Source organism: Callithrix jacchus, chromosome 4 (genome assembly GCF_049354715.1).
Source record: "Callithrix jacchus isolate 240 chromosome 4, calJac240_pri, whole genome shotgun sequence".
In the NCBI taxonomy this organism is placed as follows: Eukaryota; Metazoa; Chordata; class Mammalia; order Primates; family Cebidae; genus Callithrix; species Callithrix jacchus.
The window spans coordinates 75,953,794-75,977,949 of record NC_133505.1 but is presented as its reverse complement, the minus strand read 5'-3'; the positions used below and the strand labels follow the sequence as shown (position 1 = coordinate 75,977,949).

General features: G+C 37.5%; 2 protein-coding genes across 10 annotated transcripts in view; one reads left to right on the top strand and one right to left on the bottom strand.

The window, feature by feature from the left end:
* B3GAT2 (beta-1,3-glucuronyltransferase 2) overlaps positions 1-6,249 on the top strand; it is a 117,260-nt gene extending 111,011 nt beyond the window's left edge. Inside the window, exons 3-4 of one of the 2 annotated variants that reach the window (XM_008994649.6) lie at positions 1,596-1,744; positions 1,825-6,249. In XM_008994649.6, the coding sequence (XP_008992897.1) occupies positions 1,596-1,744; positions 1,825-1,911 (236 nt within the window). In that variant the 3' untranslated portion in view covers positions 1,912-6,249. Of the gene's footprint in view, positions 1-1,595 lie in introns of both variants that reach the window. The other variant, XM_054254158.2, reaches the window with a different exon arrangement.
* Positions 2,380-24,156, bottom strand: part of SMAP1 (small ArfGAP 1) — a 218,758-nt gene continuing 196,981 nt past the window's right edge. For 6 of the 8 annotated variants that reach the window (XM_002746707.7, XM_035296054.3, XM_008994650.5 and 3 more), the window contains 4 exons: positions 10,752-10,876; positions 6,418-6,589; positions 5,250-5,557; positions 2,380-3,337 (listed from right to left, as the gene is read on the bottom strand). In XM_002746707.7, coding sequence (XP_002746753.1) covers positions 3,203-3,337; positions 5,250-5,557; positions 6,418-6,589; positions 10,752-10,876 — 740 coding nt within the window. In that variant the 3' untranslated portion in view covers positions 2,380-3,202. Of the gene's footprint in view, positions 3,338-4,081; positions 4,188-5,249; positions 5,558-6,417; positions 6,590-10,751; positions 10,877-24,156 lie in introns of those variants that run through there. The other 2 variants (XM_017971212.4, XM_054254157.2) reach the window with 2 other exon arrangements.

Genomic DNA, 24,156 nt, shown 5'->3' with positions numbered 1-24,156 from the left:
CCTTGGAGGAGGAGAGGCATTCTGGTTTTGTTTGTTTTCATCCTTTTTGTGCTGATTTCTTCCCATCTTTGTTGATTTATCCACCTGTTGTCTTTGTAGTTGGTGATTTCCCATTGGGGTCTCTGAGTGGATGTCCTGTTTGATGATGAAGTTATTTCTGTTTCTTAGTTTTCCTTCTGACAGCCTCTGCTGTAGGACTGCTGAGGTCCACTCCAGGCCTTGCTTGCCTGGGGATCACCTGTAGCAGCTACAGAACAGTAAGGGTCGCTGCCAGTTTCTTCTGCTGTCTTTATTCCAGAAGGATACTTGTCAGATGTCAGTCTGCGCCCTCCTTTATGAGGTGACTCTTTGGATATATGGGGGTCAGGGAGCTGCTTGAGGAGACAGTCTGTCCTTTATAGGAGCCCAAGTGCTGAGCTGTGAGTTCTGTTGTTCCATTCAGAGCTGCTGGGCAGGTACATTTATGTCTGCTACAGCAGAACTCATAACCGCCTTTTTTTTCCCCAGGTGCTCTGTCCCAGGAAGGTAGGGCTTTATGTTTCTATTGTGCTGCTGCTTTTCAGGGATGCACTGCCCAGCGAGGAGGCAGTCTAGTCACAGTCTGCCAGCAGAAGTGTTGATGGGCTGCTGTGGGCTCCGCCCAAGTGCTGTGTAAACTTCCCTGCAGTCCTGTTTAGAGGGGTATAGTTAGAACTGCCTTGGCAATGGAGGCCCACCTCTGTAATGGCGGACTGCCTCGGCAGTGGCGGGCTGCCTCAGTAATGGCAGACGCCTCTCCACCACAGAGCTGGACCATCCTGGGTTCAGCTGTGCTTGTTACGAAACTCTCAATCCAGACTGTTTCAGATTGCTGGTCTTTGTGGGGGTGGGACCGGCTGACTCTGATCACCTAGCTCCCTGCCTCAGTCCCATTTTTATCAGTTGAACGAGTGACTGTCTCCCAGGCATACCAGTCACCAGTTGAAAAGGCGCCTGGATTTGTGTGACTTTTTGTGTGGATACCCACTGCGCCAGCTGAAACAGCCACACTGGAGACTTGTGGTGCTTTTCTGCCTGGGAATCTCCTGGCCTGGCTCCCTGTTTCAGTCCCCTTTTTATCAGTCGAATGGGTGCTCCAGTTGCCAGCTGAAACGGCACCCAGACCCATGTGACTTTTTGTGCAGCGACCCACCACACCGGCCAAAACAGCCACACTGGAAACCTGTGGCACTTCTCCGCCTGGGCATCTCCTGGTCTTTGGGCAATAAAAATCTGTCTGGAAATGCGGTGACCGCTCACCTTCCGCGCTCTTGCTGGGAGCTGCTCCTACTCGGCCATCTTGGATCCCTCTGCCAAAAATATTATCCACCCTTAAACAGACTAACCTTCATATTTTGCATAGATGCTCCTGTGCACACCGCTATATGGAAGGTACAATATTGTAATGATTGATTTTCCTTTGAGACTGTAATACAGGTAATGTACCTGTTCAACATCGTAAACCAAGACCTGACAGACAGTAGGTATTTTAAAAATTGTTTTTGATGTCACCAAAATTATACAGAAAAAAGAGTACACCAGTATTTTAAAGTTTTTTTTTTTTACTTTTCACAAAGGATTTGCTGTAAGTCTTCAGGTCATCTTGTCCAATCCAAAAGCTGTATTTAAGCGTCGTGGATCCCAGCCAGGGATGCAAGAATCTGATTTTCTGAAACAGATAACAACGGTGGAAGAACTGGAACCGAAAGCAAATAACTGCACTAAGGTATTCATTTCACTTGTGCTGCCTGACCTGAAGTGTCAGCATCAAGAATGTGCTACCAAAGCTGTTTCCTTCCCCTTCAGGTTCTCGTGTGGCACACTCGGACAGAGAAGGTTAATCTAGCCAATGAGCCAAAGTACCACCTGGACACAGTGAAAATTGAGGTATAAATTAAAGCAGCAACTGGTAGAGTTTTTCCCAGCCAGTAGATCCATATGGAAGAGGATGTTTGGGGTTGAGGCTGCAGAGCATTCAGGTATTGTCTGTTTTACTTCAGTACAACAGGTCTTTCTTGTCATCTGATGGACATTTGTTTACATGGAGCTTGTCAGTTAACATAAGCTAATTGGATGGTACAAAATGTATGTTCTGTCTTCATTTGTTCTGCATGTTTTCTCTACAACTAAATTGGAAGATTTTTGTACAGTACCAATACTGCAAGACACCATTCTGAGTATCTTATATTTTTTTTTCTCCAATTTTCCCTTATAATTAGTAGACCTGAACAGGTTTTAAAAACAGACAACTAATTTTATCAGGTAAAGATTCCTGATTCCTGACCTTGCAACATTAATTTTTGGAAGGTTAGTGGCAGTATACATCATAGGAAATAAAAAACCCACAAATGAAAAGGTCTATGGATTCATCTGTTTAATATAGGGAAATAACATTTTATCAATACTAGGCACCATAAAATGTAAACACAATTACTGTCATAAACCTGGATATACCTTCAAGGATTCAAAGTGGCTTTGTTTTAGTTACCCTGTTTGCATATAGTGCAAAAAAAGGTCTTCATGTTAGCACTATGTACATTAAGAAGAGATCCAAATTACAAGAAAGGTAGATAAAATTTGAATTCTTTAAACATTCATTAAACTAAGTTTTGGAGTAACATCCAGGTTTATTTTCCTCTCACTAACCACGTTCCCTGTTAAGCACATCATAACAGCACAGTGAAGTGAATGATGAAATAAAAGAATTTTTGATACACTAGAAAACAGTGCTCAGTGAGACATTGACATTCTATTTATAATGATTAAACATTTGATCATACAGTACCTTCCTACAGGATTACTGGCTAATTTGGGGATGGGGTTTATACTGTTAGAGGTATTACTAACATGATAACTACTTCCCTTATATGCAAACATTAGAGCTATAATTTTATTGAGAGGAAAACTGATTTTGTAAGTTGACAGAGCAGCTTCTCAAATAATGCAGTATATGAAATCATGGGAAATATGAACAAAGCTGCCCTTGACATAAAATGGTTTATCAACCTGCTTTTCACCACATTAAATTTAATCAGTACAGATCAACACAGTCAATCAGATCATTCTTAATATGAACAAATGGGTAAAAAGAAAAAAGATATGTATATGAAAAAACAGGGGAACTAGATGCATTTTAGCAAGGAATGTCAGGTGGTAGTTCTGGATGAAACTTATATTGCAATTTTCATTTCCATAGTTGTGTGCTGAGAGTCTGACCCGATGAGCTTCCAGACCATCCTGCTGTTGTGCTGGGGGGTTGGCCAAAACCTGGAGTAGGGGTCGCACTACTGATACTCATGCCAGCCATTTGTTGATTCATCTGTGAAACACACAAAAGGCTTAGTTCAAGAGGCTTACTTCATTTTAAATTCTTGTTTCTTTAGCCACACAATTGGTCATTTTTTTATTAATATGAAAACTAGTCCAAGCACTGGAATAAAAGCAAAGTAACATACAAACATTTCTTAAATAGCTACTTTGTTCCATTCTTGTTCTTTATTTACTTTCTAGATTAACCACAACTTAAAAAAAAAAATACCAAAGCAATCTTGGAATTCATATCTGGGTATATAATGAGTCAGTTACTCTAAATTTACACTACACTACAATATTGTGCTTTACTGCTAATGAGTAACAAAATTTTAGAAAGTAAAGTTATCCTATAAACTTTGTATGACAGCTAATATTCTGTTAAAATCTTAAATGGCTCTAAATACTTCCTAAGTATTTAAAAAGTGGTCATAAAACATTTATTTCTCTTGCTAATCTACCTATATAAACATCTAAAATTTATTTTCATTATATGCAGTAAAGATTACATGTATTTTTCTTTAAGACTAGAGTCAAATATATATATATATAAGCATCTTAACCCTGGGGTTCTCTTATTTCCAAAACTGGTGATAAGAGGAGAAAAAGCAAGATTTAGCATATAGATTGGTTTTAAAACTTACACTCAGAGTTAGACTGTGTTCTTAATTTAATACAGTTGACTTATTTACAGTTTCAAAGACACTAACATGAAATACATCACTAATCAGGCATAAGTGTCTGAAGGAGCAGATCACATCTTCATACCTACTAAAGGACATCTTAACCACCTTGCCGTTGGCCAGTAGATTCCACTGATGGAGTGCTGAAGAATAGCATCACCCTTCTGCATTATTTGGAAGAGCCAATGTTAACTCCTTCCTGGTTCATCTAGCATCTTAACCTCCTGGGCTAGGTGTGCTTCAGCATGTTGACCATGTGACTTCACATTTACCACATATAATATTTTAGATTCCCAATGGGTAGAGACCAATCTCTTACCTATATTCTAGTAAATGGTGGTAGCAAAATTAATTGGGATTAGGTAGTGATTGTGCTAATGTTAGAAATCACTCTAGACTATTCCCTGAAGGCTCTAAAGGTAAAACAAGTGACCACACAGAAACCAAGATAGCCAAAATGTTGGAGGAACATCAAGAGGAAGTATAAAAGGAAGAGGAGTGGGAGCATAAACATATCTAAGAGCCTTTACTGTGCAGCTAGAGAAAAGTCAGAACAGAGCACCCAAAACAGAAGTTGTATCTTAGTGCACTTAGGTAGAAATAGGATTTTACAATGTGAGGGGATGTCTTGTTCACACCTTATGGGAACTGAATCTTTTTGTACTCTTTTTAACCATAAAAGTCATCATATGGTATGTAACAAGAAAATACAACTTTACAAAGGTTTTTGAACAAAAATAATTTTTACAGAGCCATGGGGCAGTAACCATATGACCTGAAAAATAGTCTCAGATCCCTCATAAAATAGTGCTTTGAGAATATGAGACTAGATTTTTTTTTCTAATAACAGACCCCAAAATTATTAATGAAGATAAGTGAACTGTAAAAAATGCCCCACTAGTAAGCTGGGTAAAGCTTAGTGCTAACCTCAGAAGTGGCAGAAAAGAAGTCTTTCATGATGCCTAAGATACAGATTACGGGTGTTCACCATTAGGGTTATATTACAATTGGAAGTGAAAGACATTTAACCTTTCTTTACAGAATACTCTAAAATAGGAATAATAACACTGCATTTGTCTATCTGATACAACTTCATAATATTTATAGATACTTTTGACCTTATATATATTATCCCTAATTAAATTCTTTCTGCAAAATCTCAAGACTTAAAAAAAAAAAATTAGAAAATAAATCTGGTTTCTTTGATTTGAGGGAAGCTAGAAAGTAAATGACCCCTACCTGTGAGAGGCTCCACTGGGGCTGCTGAGCTTGCGGCAGGCCAAACTTACTCTGGGGTGCACCCATTTGTCCTACCATTCCTCCTTGGGGGCCAACAATGTTTTGAGGAAGTGGCATCACACCAGTTTGTGCATTTCCCATAAACCCATTGGGCATGGGCATGCCCACCATCATGCTTGGACTCTGCCCCATCACGTTTCCTATAAGGCCAGGAGCTGCAGCCACAGGTACACCCATCGATGGAAAACCCTGAAATGCAGCTGGTGCTTGTGAGGTAAATGGTATATTTGTGGGTCCCATAAACACACCTGCACCACAAAAAGAAAATGAATGAAGACAGAGCTATCATGAGTAGTTGCACTCACCTCTACAATCACAGGAAACTGTCTTTCTGAACTACTCACAGCAAACATTTTCATTCCAGTTTGGCTGCTCCTACTACTCAGACCAACCCACAACTAAACCCTGAGAGCTGGTTATTTCTAGAATGCAGACAAATCAGTTATTAACCTAAGTAAAACTAATTAAGAAATGTAAATCCTATGCAACAGCCACACAAAATACCTTCCATTGTGAAGACGAAACTATGTAGTATGACATCATACACTGTTTTTTTGGTGACCACTGGTTTCCCAATACCAAACACAGGCAAGTGAGAGCTGACTATAATCTGGCTTCAGTGGATGTAGTGGGTGCCACACAGTTTTAGCTCATATGTGAAATGCAGCTCATTATTTTAAAGGAAGTGGTCTGAAAGATTAACACTCTGTAAACAATAAGCCTTATGCTAATATTTTGTTATAATTACAAAAAAATTCATAGATCTTTTGGAATCTGTGTGGTAACTCAAGACTGCTTATCTTCACAGAAAGTCATAAACTTCATGCAAATCAAGTTTCAATAATTCATCAAAGATAATCTGTGTTCTATAAGCTTGTGAAACAATAGTGATCTATGAACAGCTTGTTAATTCCAAATAAAGTTCTGTGAATCCTGTAAATGCCTCTTAATTTTTTAATTCTAATGCTCATTCATTTCAGTTTCATAATTCTACAAACTACAACAACAAAAGCACTTACTACATGGAACAATGAAGATATATAAACTTATAATGACAAAGAATGTACTTCTAGTAATGTCACTGAAAGCAGATATCAAAATTCATTACCAGGAGTACTTTGCTGTTGAATGGTTCCTGTGCCATACAGAGATAAGATGGAGTCTTTGGAAAGTTGTTTCTTTGCCACTTCTTCTGATTTTGTAGTCTGCTCAGTGAATAGATCCAGATCTCCAGATGTTACTGTAGACAGGCTTGCAGCTGCTGATGCAGAGGATGTCCCCTGAGACAAACACCAAAATAAGCTATCAAATGCTGCATAGTAAAGCACAGCTTATCCATTACTGAAAATCCAAATAAAGTTATAGAATTAGACAGAAATCAAACAATTGTAGAAGGTAAAATGGTGCCTTGCAAGAGGATAACTCACAAGCCCATACAAAAACATCTAAAGGCAGTACTTCTTAACTTAAATCTGTTAATGTAAAGGAGGTAGACTGAAGCATTTTCACAGTAAGTTGCATTACTACCTAAGGTGATGCCAAGTTTTTGCTCATAAATCCTGAATACAGTGGGTTCAACAATAACTACAGTGGTCTGAGGACCACCACTCCATAGCAACTACTGCTTCAAGAAACTGGTATCCTTTGGAATAAAAAACATTTCCACAACAACAACAGACTATAAGGATTTGCAGTGGTTACTTAAAATACTTTATCTTTTTAAAACTTGCATCATAAGATTTTTATGCATCTAATCTAGATCAGTTTTAACCACATTAGACTGCTCCTAATCTAACCAGAAATGAAGGTACAGCAAAACTCTGTCCATCTATAGTCCCAGCATATCCTGTACTTCACTTTTGGACAAGGAACAAATGAACACAAACATGTAGATATTTAATATAAAACAAACATTTCACTTAATCTCATATCTTGCATACAGTATTATACAATCACAACTGCTAACCTTAATCATTTCTGTAGTCATTAAATCACATTCACATTTGTTATATGGACTTGTTTTGAACATAAAAAGAGTTTCAAAGAATTCTATGAAGACTAGTAAAAGATGGCTGATTCTTCTCACACTAGAGTAACAAGTAGAAGTTAAATTCAAATATTGAATGTCCTCCTAGAACGCCATGCAATAAGTTACTATCCAAACATTGTACCTGCAAACTACACGGAACAATACTTTGAATCTTATGACTAAGCAAGAATTATAATCGACAAAAAGCCACTTAATTTTTGCAAAAATTCAAATATGTAAGAAATTAGATATGATGGTATACTAAATATAGCAATATCCTTGAATAAAATATATCTAAGCTACCAATGAAGCAGCAGCAGATCATGGAGGTAAAAGCATGGGCTGGAGCCTGTCTGCCTGGACTAGAGCCTGCCCCAGGACTTTCTGTGGTAAACTCAGACATGTCACTTAACTTCTCCTTTCAGTCTCTTTCCTGTAAACTGGGGATAAGCTTGATGATCACAGGAAGTGTTTTGAACAATGGTTGGTGAACATTTAAGTGAACAACAATGGTTGGTGAACAATGGTTGAACAATTAAGTACTGGTGTTTGTTAATATTGTTTATAAAACAAAGCAACTACAACACTCAGTGATCTTTTTATCACACTTAGTATCTGTTCAATCTAAAAATCTGCTCAAAACCCTGGGGTCTATTCCCTGTGGATGACAGAGAACTAGAAAAAAACCCAAAATGTTGGGAAGCTATGATTCCAGTCTCATAGTAGAGAAGACTGATATTCACATGCTGTAAACATCGTAATATGAAACATCTACCTCAACAGGGACACAATCTAAAGACAGCCAAACCTATCAGCAGGGCTAGTAAACACTCAAATGTCCACTTACTTTTTGGTGCTCCACTCACCAACACTACGACCCCAGGATAAAAGGAGAACAACTTCTGCCTGTCATTCTACACTTCAGGAAGCTGCAGAGCATCTAACCCAAGACTTTCTGGCCTTCTGGGCCCCCAGGGCTTAACCAAGAAAAAACAAGACTCAGCCCTTGTGTGTGTCTAGGTACTTACTGTTGATGTATGTATATGTATATGAAAGAACAGGAAAGGGGTTTCTCCATGTCAACCATTGAGGATTTTGGAATTGCTTCTCCCTAGCCCCCAAGACACATCATACTTCTAACTCTCTTTAGGAAAGACTAGACCCCCACACAGGTAAGGCAGATGGTAAAATCAATCTATTTCATATTCATAAGTTAGAAAATCTTCCACTAGAATTTGTATATACTCAGAAATTAACACAAGGAGTGAAAGAATACAGGGTTCAGAAGAATTTAAAATCTTGGTGTCCAAAACTAGTTTGAGCTCAATTTCACGTATTTAAAAACCCACCAAAATAGGTAAATTACATAGTAGCAATATATGCATAAAATCTGTACTTTCAGCACCATCCCCCATTTTCATAGGTGTTATTTTGAAAATATGTCTGGATTTTAATCTCTTCATGAAGTTTAGATGAAAGATGCTACTGTTCACCAAATATTTTAAGCGCTCAACGAATAACTGGCACAATCTAACCAGTGCTCAATATAAAAATGTTCCAAAAGAAGTATTAGATATGATTTTAAAATTTAACCCTATCTCCTACCAGGTACTGCTCAGAATGCCCGAAGTCTGAAGGCCAGCCCCCAGCCCTCCTAAAGCCAGAGGCTACACTCCTTGTCATAGCACTACTTGTGCTTAAGAATTATATGAAGTCTGCATTGTTCTACTTGCTGCTTTAATACCGAACAGAACACATGACGTACGCTGAAACCTCAGAGGTGGGGGTCTAACTCTCTAAGCAGCTGCAAAGCAACTGTGAGACCCCTGTGACCCTGCTAAATAAGTCTAGCAGGTCTAACAGCCGCACTACAATGCCAGACTAAAAATAAATTGCTTTTCACATTCTGATTGTCAAATATTCTAGATACTTCATTCCAAAGACACAATATTAGACATTTTTATTATCACATGTACACCTACACCTGTACAAATTTTTAAGATAATTAATGTTAATTACTGTTGAAACAACAGTAACAATACTTTCTTTTTTATGTATGTTATAGGAGGGAAGAAGGGGCAAAGCCATAAAATAAGCTATTTTGCTGAAAATAAATACTATTGCTGCAGACAATTTCGATGAAGATCCATTTAAATAAATTATTCTTAAATCTACTTGTTCCATTCTAATGGTAACTATATAATGACACATAATAACAATAAATATGTACAACACGAATATGTTACTAGTCTTTTAAGACATTGACTTTTTCTTATTAAAACTCTCCATCAGAACAATTCAGATTTGACTCAGTTTTTTTTTTTTTTTTAAGAAAAAAGGAAATATTTTATCTCAAAAATTATGATGCACAAACTGGTTATTTGTAAAAGTATAAACTTAATATAGAATCATAATGTTGTATACTTAAGAGTAATTTGTTGGGCCGGGCGCGGTGGCTCACGCCTGTAATCCCAGCACTTTGGGAGGCAGAGGTGGGTGGATCATGAGGTCAAGAGATCGAGACCATCCTGGTCAACATGGTGAAACCCCGTCTCTACTAAAAATACAAAAAATTAGTTGGGCATGGTGGTGCACTCCTGTAATCCCTGCAACTCGGGAGGCTGAGGCGGGAGAATTGCCTGAACCCAGGAGGCAGAGGTTGCGGTGAGCCGAGATTGCACCATTGCACTCCAGCCTGGGTAACAGCAGCGAAACTCCGTCTCAAAAAAAAAAGAGTAATTTGTTTCCTGAAAGTTCATATATTTCACATTACAGAAATTCCATGTACTGTTAAGAAGGCAATTCAAAATTTCTTCACCATTAATAGTTTTAGAATATCCTGATCATTATTATTGTTCTAGATATTTTTTTAAATCACTAAAAAAAAAAAAAAGTAGATTTTAAGGCTAATTTAAAACATAATTTTTCATTCTGCCTTTATTTTAAAAAGACATTGAATACTGAATTTGCTACAACTTCTGCAGTCAATATTTGCAAACACCCACAGTTTTAAAAGCTCTGAAGTAAGTGACCTTGATCTCAGGAAAAGTTGAGGTAGTCAAGGTTTTTCTACTTGTTCACTCTAAACACTGCTGTTTCTCTAAAGCAAGGGTTAGAACTTTAAAGATAGTAAATATTTTAGGTTTTGTGGTTATACATTCTCTGATAACATTTAACCTTGCTTTTGTAGCAGGAAAGCAGCCACACACATTATATAAACCAGTGGGAGTGGCTGTGTGCCAATAAAACTTTATTTGCAAAAACAAGCTGCAGCTTAGTTTGCAAAACCCTGGCCTAAAGGAGACTTTCAAAGCAGTTACTGCTCAGAAACAATTCTTCCAAAACTGAAATTTTGAAACTTTTCAAAAAGGAAATAAGCAGCGACCATATAAAACCATATTTTTATCACATACCTGAGCTGGGGGCATGACAGTTGCAGGTAAGGGATTAGAAATCATTGGTCCAAAGATGTCTAGATCATCATTCAGGGCTGGCACTGTGGTGTTCCCATTAGTCACTGGTGCTGCAGCAGGGCCATCTGAAAAGAATATCGATTCTCATCTTAATGTAGAATATCTTAAATTACTTGAAACATGGCATTATTTTAAAAATTAATATATGGTTTAAAAAAAAAGTTCAAAAGTTGGTAAAAAAAAGTTGTTGTTCTACACACCCCAGGATCCCTTTCCCAAAGAAACCATTTCCAGTTTTGTTGATTCTCCCAGAAATATTCTTTATCCACTGGTTTCTAGGTATATATCCAAACCTCCTTTTTAACCAGTGGTATCATAACATTATTCTGCACACTAATTTTTTAATAAGATCATAGATTTGTATGGTGCTTCCAGGCACTGTTCTGGGTACTTTACCTCTATCAACTCATTTAATCCTCATAACTTTATAAGGTGAAAACTACTTATGAGATAAGGGGCTAAGGTGGAATTCAATACCACACTCATAAATAATTCCTCTCCATAAATTTATGTGTGAGGGTGCATACGTTTTAGAAATAATACCATTTTTATCTACCATGGAAATAAATTTTGGTGATTTAAAACATCCGAAATGTTAAATTTTGAAGTCGCAACAAGAAAGAAAACTAGATAGAAAAAAGAAAACATACACTACTTAGATTGATTCTACAGGAAGCATCCATAAAACTCCAGAATAAATCCTTTAATTTATTCAAGCACATCCACCTTTAGTGATGGCTGTACCAAGCTACTGAACTGTTCAGGGAAAGGGACTCCAACAGAGCTTCCTACTTAAAAATTCAAATTAAAAAATGGTTCTTAAAACTAATTTCAAAAATTCAAAACCAGTTTATTTTATATCCCCTTTTTATGTGAGGGAACATTTATAAGGGCTATGGGCAGGAGCTGAAGGAGGGTGCTGTGGATCGAGTTTGCATGCACAGCATTCCAGGACTGCAACATCTCACATGGTTCAGTTTTCTGTAACCACAACCAAGTAACAGTTCAGAGCATCACAACTCCAACGTCTTGAGAGTTACAGCCTAATCTTCTATCTTAACAACTTACAGTCTCATTTGATCCCTGTTTGAAAGACCATATTCTCATCAAAGTGAAATCCGTCATCTTTAAGAAACCTTTTAACAATGAATGGGATATTTTGCACAAAGTAGATACTCAAATGACTGACAAATTGAATGGACGGTCTAGCAACTTATTCATATTTCCACCACCATCCAAAGAAACAGAGTTCTCGTCTCTTTCCAAGTATAACTATAGAAATTGGTATCTTTTATTTCCCTGTTTAAGATTCAGTGAATTACAAAGAATTATTAATAAATATTTTTTACTATTTAATTTATAAATGTGTGTGAAAACCAAATTAGGTTAATTTGGAAGTTATTCAATTACAAATTTTTCAAGTCATTTTCAGTGATATCACATTATCAGAACCAATAAAAGAAATATATTGATATGTATTATACATGTTATATCTATATCAAGCACTATGGAAAATTAAGAGGTGAAGCAATAAAACAATTCATATAGATAATTTATAATATAAAGAATTTTAAACTGAGACAACTATCAAAGAATTATAACTCATACATGAAAATAATTCTTTTCATTTCTAATTGGAAATGAATATTTCCTTTCAAATGGCAATATTCATTTTAAAGTTAGACCTCCTTAAAGAGCTACTTTTTCAGTTCATTCTATACCCCTTTTACATAATGTATAGTACACTACATAAATATCAGCCAGAAATAAAGTGATATTTTAAAGGGATAAGGCATTGTAGGTTTATAAACACAATTAAGGAATACCTTTTTTGTTTGTGTCTACCACAAGTCCAATAATAATGACAAGTGCTTTAACCCGTAAGCTACAGAGTTGGCCATGGGTAAACATCATCATCAACTAGACATGCTTCATTTTATCACGTGAATTGAGGACATACTTTATTAGCTGAACCGTAATATATATATATATGTTTATAAAATTTAAACTCAAATAGAAGCATATGTTCTCTAAAACAATGTAAACTGCAACCAAAATAAAAGGGAAAAAAGAAAATGGTGACAAGCTGAATATAAGCAACTATGTCCAGTTTTTCATTACATTTTTTTTTACTTTATTAAGTAGTAAACAAAATCAGACAAATTTATGGAAAGAAAATTTAACATGAGAAAATCCTTGATTTTTTTGGAGAACTGAGAAAATACTATCAATTGCTTTTTCCCACAGCACATGTCAATCTAGTTCACAGAACACCAGTATGCTCAGGATGCGCTTAGTGAGAATGACAAAATTCATCCACTACAAGCTAATGCTATGTCTTATTACTTTTATAAACTGTACAGCTTTCAGAAATTTTAAGTCTGTTCTACTTAATACCTTATACTCCTCTCAGAATATTTATTTAGACTTTCAAATCTAAGCCACATTTGGTATTTAGCAATATAGTTTCTAATCCGTAAAACAACATGCAGCACATTATTTGGTTTCTGAAGTCTTATTTTACCTTTCACCCCCTTTATTATTATGTATATGACTAATAACTTGTCCAGTGTCACAGAGCTGGAACAAAGCCTTAGAGTCTCATCTTATTCAATGTTTACTGTAAAAGCAACACATTCTTGAGTCAAACCATGCAAAAATGAAGAAAGTAAAAGTACCCACCATAGATGGTGGTGATGGCTGGCGATGTGAATGTACTTAGTACCACTGATTATATATTGTAAAATCTTTAAAATGGTAAATGTTATGAGTGTTTTCTCATAATTTTAAAAACAATGTCTATAGGATCATACAAAAATAGTCTTTCTATAAAATTGTGTATGTGTAGGTAGGGGGGTTGCATTCTGTGATATTGTATGTGCCTATAATAACTTATTTATTCACTGAGTGACTCAGAGCATTTAGATAGTTTCCAGAGTTTCACCATTAAAAATATAATGATGAACATCCACATTCCTCTATATAGTCTACACAACTCATGTCCCTTTACTGCAATGTAACATGAATTCTGTTTTTACCACTGCACTATTTATTAACAAGTCCATTCTCTTTTTCCGTGTGTTTTATCATTATTATTACTATTTTAAAACTAGCCTCTTGAAATTTCTGGCATTTCACACAAACAACAAAGTTGTCATCTCTCTGTTACCAGCCACCATGGTTAATGGAGCTGTCATGAAGTCAATTCACAAGGTAAGTCTGAGGGGCTCTGGAGGCCTTTAGAATGAGACAGAAGAAACACCTGCGTAGGGACAGCAATCTTTGTGGCAAGGCTGACAGTATTTTCAATTGATTAAGGAAGACTTTCTCATATCCGCAAAAACCTGAGGTAAGGAACTTTGTCCAGGCCTCACCGAGATTTTTCTCTACACAGCATCCTTGTGATGAGAATAGGCGAATGCTTTTCGCTCTCACATCTGCAACACACCTGCCCCTCTTTTGTCTCTACTCCATCTTCTCCCCATGTGATCCGTTAAATGTAGGTTTTGGATTTCACAGCCATCAATTCTCCTAGTTACTATCAAAGCATTCACAGAATTGTTGAAAATAAATTCTTAACCTAAATGAAAACTTCTCAGCCTTGCAAAATTAGTAAATACAAGTTCTCAATGAGTTTTCAATGGTTGCTACTTTTACTTACAATGTTTGGCTTGCTTAACACATTATTTAAAAGAGATTTCTTCCATTCATTTTGAAGGTCGTTGTGTTTTTAATTTTCAGTGTTTAAAAAGGACAATTAAAGACTCGTTATCATTACCATCACTGTAAACATCACATTCACCCTGGATGTTTTTAAAGAATGTTTACATGGTATCATTTTTGTCGCCATGCAAAGATGAGAAGGGCATCTTCTTCCATTATTTCCAGTTATGCCAACTAGGACACAGAGCAATGAAAAGCCTTCCTCACTATCATTCACCTTTATAAGCAGCAAAATTTGTACTAGAACAGAGTCTTCTCACACCTAGACTAGTGATCTTTTCTTTAAACCACATTTCATCAAAAGCCATGTAATCTCAACTGTGCCTAATTATAAATAAATCAGTTAAAATTCTGAAAAATAAAAAACTTTAAAATAGTTTAAAATTATTTGTACTAAGTTTGAGAAGCAGTTGCTCAAACAGTCCAAAAATCACTTGGTGCCACACTCAAAATTTTCCTCATCTCCCCACTCCACTGTCCTGTAAGGGACACCAGTATCTTTTCAATTTATAGGGAGGGATTCAGGTGGATATGGTCATCAGTGAGCAAACCAGGCTCTGGGAAGCAACTGTGGGATATAATCAGGCCTTGGTCAACTATGAATATTTAGAAATTATTGGGAGTTAAATGCATCCTTTTGATCATGGGCCCACTAATAACATGGTCTTTGCTGATAAATAAAAGCTCAGAGGCCACAAAATCAAGAAAATACCAAGATGTTGAAAACAGTTTTTTGGATAAATAACATTTAGAAAGTATAAGCCTTATTCAAATTAAATAGTGTCAATCACCATAATTTAAGAAAAACATTTAAATCAGCTGAGTTATACCTTGTTGGTGCATGCACACATATGTAGTCACACACACACATACACACGGAAACTTCCTCTTTCAAGGGACAGAAAACATCAGACCACACAGGGCCTTCTATGAGATTAAGGGATGTCTTTGACAACTACTAATCATAATTCACCATAGACATGCACCTTGCTCAGCTACAGGATGATGGTGGGATCAGGTGGAGGCAGCAGTCCTCCTTTAATCAGTATGCAGAAACAGTAGCTGGTGGACAATAAAAATAATGTGAGATCCAGAGTACAAGAAAAGCCTAGGGCAAATGGAAGAAATTCAGCTGGGGACAACATCATAAAGAATGATAATGAAACACAAAGGACCCCTTGAAAAGGCAATGAGCAAACAGAAGAAATTAGGACAATGCAGTAAAATGAAGATAGGATTTCAATCTTAAAGGCAAGACATCACACCTATAGTTACGTAGCTTGTGGGTAACTATTTTTTCTTCATTACCTTAAGATGTTAGGCTAGTGTCTTATTTGGGAACTGAGTTGGCAGATGAATGTATTTAACTGCCCACATAAAAGAAACTGACATGAAAAGGTTAAAACATTTTCAGCTGCAGAAAAAAAAAATTGTTAAAATCAGTGCTACAACTTCCAAGAACAGAAGGTGTGCCCAGCATGCATTCACTGGCCCACTTCACATCATGACACTGAGAGATGTTAGAAAGAGGTAACACTTCAAATATGACGAAGTTGTGAGGGCCAGTCTCTTGTCCTCTAAAAATCCTCAATATGGGAAGTGAGCCAGTTGATTCTATTAACTCTAACTATACCAAAACTCATCTGACACCAATTACCCAAAAGAGGATAACCTAAATAGAGTTTTTTTAACGATAGTGTTGTTGGCACATTCCAAGTGCCTTCAAATGATAATTTATAAACTAAAACTAAAAGGAAATAAGAATAAAACACTTCGTATTTTCATACATGTTTAAACACTAATATTTATTTAAGTACTGTGTGCCAAATACTCTGATCAATAAAGTATCTCAGTTTAATCCTTACCTCACCTGGAGAGAATCTGCACAGTAAGCCTAGGAATTCCACATGGATGGCGCCGCTGGAAAACTCAACTGCTATAGTCAGCTTTAGAAATGTTTCCTGGTATCCTCAGGCAGAAACAGGTACCCATTCCCTAACCAGAGTAACAGTAATTTACTTGACCATTGACCTACCTCCCTAAAATAGTGCCTTCAGGGCAGGGGCTGGCTTCACTACCCAGCCCAGGCACAGTACTTGGCACAAGCTCCTCTCTGAAGCACAGAATGACTCCTGAGCCCACAACACCCAGCACTGCCTGCACTGCAGGCCATACCACCCACAGCTGGTCAGTTAGGCCTACCAACTCTACCTCCAAATGTTCCTCTAATCCAGGGGCTGCAAAGTAGAAGCCTTCCCAAGCATTTTATCCTTTCCGTTTTTAGTTTTTAATGGCATCTGAATGTTCTTAGGCTGCATAGGCTCGCCCCAATACTCCACAAGCCTCTTTACTCCCCATTGGAACCAATTTTATAGCCCAGAGCCATGACCAGTCCCACCTGCTTCGTCACCAGGAAGAGTGCAGCTGCCTCCTTAATTTAATGCCTGGCATAAAGCAAATGCTCAGTAAATGATGAATTGAAATGCTTTCCAAACACAGGTCATGGGAAGATTTCTTGGTGAGAGCACAGCCATGGTGGAAAACAATGAGTAGCTTAGGTGATCCCACTTTTGTGGGAGAAAAAGTGAAATAATGCACTGTTTTTGAAAAGTACCAGTAATCTCTGGGCTACAAATCCTTTTGAGTCCTCATCCTGCTTACCACCAGCACATTTAGCCCTAGCTGACCCTTCCTCCTGGAAAATCACCTCTCTTAGAGTTTAGAGCTACATTCTCCTTGAAGACTCCAACAGCCGCTGCTACCAATATCCTGGACTGGCTCCACTTCATCTGTTTTCATAGACACAGCTTCCATGTAACTATCTGCCTATGAGCCTACAACTGCTTCTTAACTAGAATCCCTACACCAGAGCTTCCTCTTTCCAGTTTAATGAATGCAGTGAAGCTGGAATGCTTTCTCTCAATCATAAATGTGTCTCCAGAGCCCCTGTGTCCAACACTCAGTTCATCGCTGCTGTCACAGCACTTCACTGCACTATTCTACCTACTGCCACACTGGCTGGAGCCACATCTTACCCTCCTGCTAATCTGTTCCAACGATAAGATGCAGTTGGGTTTTAAATCACAAGATGCTCTACAATGGTACAGCTCTAAAAGCTGCATTTATGTGGGTATTTGCTGATCTTTCCCAATTGTTACTCACTCTAAAGGTGATCTCCATAAAACATTAGATTTTACTTGAAGTAAGTATGCATAGCATAAAATAAACTTATTTCTCCTCTTCTAGCAGCAGCAAGAAGAATCAACCTCTGAATTAAGGAAAACAGAATTTAAATTGGAATTTTAGCATTAATCCAGATTTCAAATTGAATTCTCACAACCAGCTCTCTTCATCATTCCCTCAATGATAATTCTGTCTTCCAGTTTCCAGACAGCAACCCCATCCCCTTCTTGTGCTACTATAAACACACAAAGCTGCATCTTCTGGTATTTACTAGAGTTCCACGAACTCTGCTGGTGTTCAATAAATATTAATTGAATTCATCCTTTATTTGAATGTCAGAGGCTTTAACTGGTTGTAATCTATTTGCACAAATAAGAAAAAATGTCAAAGAGCAACATGAGATTTTATGTATTACTAATCTAGTTTAAGGCAGGTAAGAATGTGATAAGTAAATGGCTGTTTTTCATTACCATTTTTGACTTGAGCGTGAACCTTCTAACTTTGGCACACCCTTGCTACAATGCAAACTACCAAATCTAATTCTTCTTCCATAACTAGGAGGCGATCATCATAAGCAGCGATAAATTTAAAGTGGAAACAGCACTGTTAAAAGAAGGCTGCTACCATGAGATGCAGTGATTCTCTCTTTAATAGCAAAACTCCTTAAAGCTTTCTAAATTTTCATGTTGATCAAAGAACCCTTTTTATTTTCTACACAAGAGACCATTTGAAGTTTTCTCCTTAATTTTATTATTACTTACTTACTTTGATGAATGGGTCCAATGTCTATTTTGTGTGGCATAATCTCACCTCTTAGAGTTTTATTTTCTATCACATCTCAACATAGTGTTAAGAATATGAGCCCTGAAGCCAGACTACTGGGTCTAAATCCCAGTTCTGTAACCTACCAGCTGTGTTACCTTAGGCAACTCACTTAACCTCTCTGTGCCTCAGTTTCCTCAACTATAAAAGGAAAATAATGATAGTTCACCAATCTCAGGGCTGTTGCAAAAATTCAATAAATAAATATTTGTCAGCACTCAAAAGAGTCCCTGGCATACAGTTAGCAGTATCTGATTCTTAACATGACAACTTAATACTTGGGTTAGATGCAAAAAGAGCAGAAATTGGACTTTGGCGTTAAACAGATACAGGTTTGAGTCCTAATTCTACTATATAGCAGCTGTGCCTTGGAAATTAATTTTTGTTAGCTTATTAGTCGTTATATTTTTAAATTATTATTAATCGTTAAATTAAAAAAAAGGAAAAGGCATGTGTGGGTGTGAGTGTAAAATACTCTCTAACCTAAAGAGCTGCTGTGAGGATGAAATTCAACTGTGCCAGGTACCAAAGACTACCAAAGGCCCATCTGGGCACTTCTTGCTGGCAAAGCTTACCCCCATTGTATAGGTTGACTAGTATTTGCCTAGCCTCTCTTGCAACTAGAGTGAGGTAATGTGATCCATTTCTAAGCAAGGACACCCTCAGAATCCTGCTGGAGAATTTTCTGGCAAGTTTTTCCTCCTGAGAGAAGAAAAAGGTGAGAAAAAGCCATCCTTTAGGCGTGGTCCTATGAGGATAGGATGCTGCACTATCCATGTGTTGGCCACAAGGGGACAAGCCTACAGAGTAAAGCCAGTGCTGTGATGAGGATGGCAGAATTAGAAGGAAAGAGGAACCTGGCTCCCTGCGCTCACTGTTCCTTCCATCACTGCACAGCCCCAAACCACTGTGTCTCCAGGTTTCTCTTCGAGTGAGATAATTAGATGTTTTTATGTTTAATTCATTTTTAGATTTCCTGTTACTTGTAATTTGAAGTTACCTCATTCAGAGGTCAATTTTTCTCCTCTCAACACCTATTATTTGTCCTATCCACCAGCACATTCTCTGAAGGTTCTAAGCTGTTTCCAAGAAGCTGTTCCTTCTTGCTCTCTTCTAAAGTCTGTGATATAATCAACTCCCCCAACTGCAACTGTTTCTGGTGCCAGTTCACCAGCTGCCCTAGTACTGACTCAGGACCATTTGCAAGTATCTGCCCATTGCTAGTTACCTTACACCAATATGTTCATGCAACTGCATTTTCTTTCCTACACAAGTGTGATTACATAAGAATAAAACCAATCCCTAAGACCTCCTTTTTGAAAGGGTAATAGTTCATATTAACAGTTTGTTGTCTGAGCAGAGGCAATACAAGTTGTTTTAACATTTTAAACATATCTGAAAAACATAAGAGACTGTAAAATTTTCTTGGGCACTTCTGCTATAGTCTTCCTCACCTTTAATTCTCCTCCAAGAAAAGGAGGATGTGCACACAACTACAAAAACATCCTTCAGATCTGGTCAAATTAACAGGTCTAGAATGCCAGGGGCTTTCTAGGTCCACTGGGAACTGCAGATCACCAGGACCACTGCTGCTAAATCTGGCATTCTATCACTCAGCCCATTCCCAAATTTGCTTTATAGCACATGGACTTTGAGAAACAATCGGAAATTTCTCTGTAGAAATTTTCTGCTTGAAAGATACTTTCTGTATTCATCTCTCTCATATAAAACTGGGTACATATTACTAATAATTAAATGGGTTGTATGCTGATGGCTTCATTTCACTAGCATTGTCTTGACCACTGTCATAAGTTAAATACTTTATTTCTTGAGCACAAGCATGAATGGTGAAACTAAAATTTGTAAACTTTTCTTATCAACTTGCTCAAAACTGTATGTTTCTTTGAGTGTTTCAATTAAGAAAAAAACTGAGGGAAACTTGATCTACTTCTCCATATAGTTCAATATTTAAAATAATTTAAAGTAAAATTTATGAAATGTTTAGAAAGAAATTTCCCCAGATTAAAGTAATGATTAGAATGGATAAAATCAAATCAGTTTTATATAAACAGTGAATACAGAAACACATGAGTACACCCCTGAGGTAAATTTTCACTGCCAAGATCATGACTTGATTCTTTGTGAGATGCTTTCTGGAGCACTAGAGGAATGCAGTCCCCCCAGACATCCTCAGCAGTACACCTCTGACACACACAACTCTGTGCCTGGAAGGACTGTGGGTAATGCCTCCTGACAAGGAACCAGGCTGCTCTGCAGTATGCATGTGGTACACAGATGGCCACAAAACAGAACCTCTGCAGGAACCAGTAATGAGAGGTTGAACTGAAACCTCTAAGGTCACATTCAAGGCCAGCAAGGTGTATTCTTCTCAGGCCTTATACCCAAAGCATGTGCTCACCCTTGAAGGCTTTATTCTCAGAGGCGGTCTTATGCCCCAAATCTCCAAAAATAAGCCCTACTGAAAAGAAGCATTAGTCTGGGGGAGCTGTCCTAACCAATTGGTAAGCAGTCTGTCCATTTCTACCATCTTTAAAACTAAGTAATAAACAATAAAGAATAGACAGTAGTCTTAACAGTATAATTCACAGTCCTAAACTAGCTTCCCAAGTAAGGGGACATGAAGAACATTATTCTCACAAATCCTAGCAGCTGATTTTAATTCTATTTTAACATAGGACGTACATGCACAAGCCAGGATATATCTGTGTTTGATTCAAATCTCATATATTCAGAGATTATTCAATCTGGTACTTAGTTGAGAGGGGCCCCAGGCCGTTGGTTAATTCTAAGACTAGAGGCATATCAAGTATTTCACCCCATGTACGGTATTAGTAATTTCTAAGACTAGAGGCAGATCAAGTATCTCACCCCATTTATGGTATCACAGAATAAAATATAGTATTTCTATAGATTTCAAACATGAATTAATCTCTAAATATGAAGCAGCTCTTGTAGATACTATTGGGAACATAAAGCAGGGGTCAGCTGCAAACCCTAGCCCATGCCTGTTTTTAAAGTTGGTTGGAACACAAGCATGCTCATTCATCTACATGTTTGTTTATGGCTATGCACACTACAATGGGAGCTGAGTAGTTGCAACATAGAGATCATAAGGCCTGAAAAGCCAAAAATAATGTCCATTTGGCCCTTTTCAGAAAAAATTTTGACAATCTCTGCTAAAAAGTATATATAATATAAAGCATTCTATGTTTGAACTTTGAATGGGTAGTAGATCAGGAAAGGTGAGCTTAAGAAAGAAGGTTCTGCCTAAGTTACTGGGTTACAAAAAAGAAAGCAGGTTTTTTAAAGTCTCATTTAAAGGAAAGACCAAATATTTAAGTATTATGCTATTCTGTATTCTTAATATTACGCTATTCTGAAACTGTTAAGAGTGACAGAGACAGCCGTGAGTCCCAAAGAACCGTAGCTGGGTAACTGAACTGTCTCTGTGTAGGTTTTCTCTGTATTTTCCAGAAATATTTTAAGTTAATGTCTGATGTAGTCTCACTCATACAGGGATATGCTGTCATCTTTTCATGACCATAAATCATACTTCAAGGCACCTACCCCACAATCCCCGCTGTGTTTCAATTTACAGGGGAAAAGTGGGGTCCTATTAGAGGAGAGTGGCATGCTTCTGAGCAGATAGCCTGCGGCCCAAGATGGACACCCATCATCAATCCAGATTTAGGACCACTTTTTGTTTTGAGCTGAAAAAGACCTTTGATTCTCTGTAGTTTCTTGGACTTTCATGAACTCATCAAATTTTATGCTAAAACACAGTTGTTTTTTTCAAAAGTCTGAAAGTATTTTTTTAAGAGCTTAGAATACTGATAACCAACAGATGTGAAGAGTTGAATGCGCTCTGGGTAAGAGACTTCCTCTTCCCTGCTACTATAACACCCTCACCGCAACACAACCCTCTTTCTGACCCCATCTTCCACCTCTCCCACCTTTGGAACTGTTAGACTAAATGATCTAAAACCCACTGTCAGTCATCGCAAAATCCCCCATAAAATCTTAACCTTTTTTCTCAAACATTCCTTAATGTCTCCTGCTAAATGGACCTTGGTTCTCCCCTGAAGACACTGTTTCCTGAACCTGTCCCACTGTACAAAAGAGTGATGTCCCAGCAGACCCACAGACCCATGAGTGATAGAAATAAATGCTAGCTGATGTAAGTTACTGATTTTGGAGTTGTTTTCTATGTAACACAGGCAGCCAGAGTTGACTGTTTTAGAAACTGACACAAGAGGGGTGCTGCCACAACCAAACCCTAAAATCTGTGGCACTGACTTTGAGACAAGGTGGTAAAAGATAAGGAAACATTTGTTGGAACTTAAAATGGAGACACGATATGCAATACGGCTGGTCAACAGTGCCCTGAAATAATCAGGAAGGTAAAAAATGTATCAAATGAAGTTGCAGCAGAGCTGCCCTAGGTGACCCACAGAAAAGAGAGAAACAGATGTTTAATGTTGTAAGCCATTTAAACCTGCGGCTTATTTACTATGCAGTATTATTCCAACAATAATGGAGTATCTCAAAGGCCACTCATACTGTTTGTTGATGAGATCCCATCCACTCTGGGCTATCTGAGAACACTCTGGGCTATTCGAGAATATTGCTAGAGCAATTTTTTCTTGCCCTGAAAGTATCAGATTTACCTCTCTACAAGTTCATTTCTAACACTCAACATCTTGTAATGTCACCATTTAAAAAATCCTTTCCTGCCCACCTTGCCCTACTTTAACCTAGTCTCAGCACAACTGCCACAATAATTCGTTAAATACTAAAGTCAGATTATTTCTTTTTGGCAAATTCTTCCAATGTGTTTCCAGGTCACTCAGAGTAAAAAAAAGTCCTGTTATAGTCAGCCTGCCCCTCCCTACGCCTGCCTTCCTTGTCTCCTGTTAGTACTCTCCCCCAGATCATTCCACTCTAGCCAGACCATCATCCTTGCTCATCCTTGCACACCTAAAGCAGGCTTCTACTGAAGAGCCTTTGCATCCGCTGTGTTCTTCTCAGAATGGTCTTGCTTACGGATCCAGATATCCAGACCTTATTCCCATCTTTGCTCCAGTGAGACCTCTGTGAGTTCCTCCCTGTCCACCCTATTTAAAATTTACAACCTTCCATTTTTGTTTTCTTTCATCTATAGTACTTCCCACATATAATCATTATACAGTTAATTGTTAATTTACTGTCTCCCCAGATGGAAAGAAAGCCCCAGAAGGCAGGGGTTATAGTCTGTCCTCTTTCAGATCTAACTTCCTAGTGTCTACAATGGTACTTTGACACATAGTAGACAGTAGCTATTTGTTAAATTAATGAGTGAATGCGTAAGGTAAGAATCAGGCCTAGTTTACATTTTACATTTCTAATTTATGAACTAATAAGCCAGGCACTTAGACTGGAAAAGAAATGCTGCAGTAAAGACAAAGAGTATAGTTCTAGTAAGATTTTTTTTACTTTGGTAATAATTTCTTTTCCTTTTCTCTCATTTACAGTAAAGGAAATAAAAAAAATTATGAGGAATACAAGTCAACATAATTATATTTAGAGCCCCTGGACTGAAGCCTTATTTTCAAAATTA